General features: G+C 31.1%; 1 protein-coding gene across 1 annotated transcript in view; it reads left to right on the top strand.

Moving 5' to 3' along the window:
• The window catches only part of HELRODRAFT_184185 (hypothetical protein), a gene marked incomplete at both ends in the record, with an annotated part of 2,507 nt that extends 1,804 nt beyond the window's left edge, over positions 1-703 (top strand). Inside the window, one exon of the mRNA XM_009016922.1 lies at positions 573-703. Coding sequence (XP_009015170.1) covers positions 573-703 — 131 coding nt within the window. The remainder of the gene's footprint in view (positions 1-572) is intronic.
• Between the last annotated feature and the right edge of the window lie 302 nt (positions 704-1,005).

Genomic DNA, 1,005 nt, shown 5'->3' with positions numbered 1-1,005 from the left:
ACTAACATCTTCTTCCCAACTAAAGACCCATTGAAAGAAGTAGAATACATCAATAACAGTCTTCAAAATATATCAACCTGGTTTATCAAAAATAAATTAATAGTAAATTATTCTAAATGTAATTACATTATTTTTGGTCCGAAAATTTTAACAAATATTATACCTAACCTAGACATAAAAATGAACAATATTTCTATTCCTCGCTCAACCAGCACAAAATTCCTTGGAGTAACAATCAAGGACAATCTTTCTTGGGATATTCACATAGATACTATGTCTAAAAGAATATGCAAAACCCTAGGAGTTATAAGCAAAATTAAAAATAAATTAAATAAACCTACTCTAATTGACCTGTATTATTCGTTAATCTTTCCTCATCTCATCTACTGCAACGTAATTTGGGGAAACAGTCCTGACATTCATCTAAAACAGTTAACAAAATGCCAAAACCGATTCATCAGAATATTTAAAAATCTTCATCCTCATTGTCACACAAGTGAATATTATCTCGAAATGAAAATACTCAACATCAAAAACTTGTTCATCTACCACGTTGCAACATTCATTTTTAGATTTCTACGTCAGCAATTGCCGGCATTTTTTAGAAACTTTTTCACTTTTGGAACTTCCATTCAAGCAAGAACTACACGCCACACGCCACTTTTCTATGCCCCACCAGCCAGAATTAAAGTACTCTGCATGAGTTTGAAACACACCGGCCCAGGAATATGGGAGACGATTCCACAAGAAATTAAAGATTGTAACACTTTGCATCTTTTTAAAAATAAACTGAAAAATTTTTTAATTACGAAAAGTTCTGTTTTTCAAGGATAATAATGTATATGTATATATATGTATATAAGTGTGTACATATTTCATTAACATTGATACATTTTCTCCTATTGACAATTTTATTTTATCATTGAGAAGCAATTTTGAACTGCACGGTGGCCGAGCCCACAAGAATTAATTTTCTTTTTTTGGTCTCCGAATCATTCATGCTTT

Source organism: Helobdella robusta, assembly GCF_000326865.2.
Source record: "Helobdella robusta unplaced genomic scaffold HELROscaffold_198, whole genome shotgun sequence".
Lineage (NCBI taxonomy): Eukaryota > Metazoa > Annelida > Clitellata > Rhynchobdellida > Glossiphoniidae > Helobdella > Helobdella robusta.
Note: the sequence above shows the minus strand (reverse complement) of the source record. Positions and strands in the feature narration are given on the sequence as shown.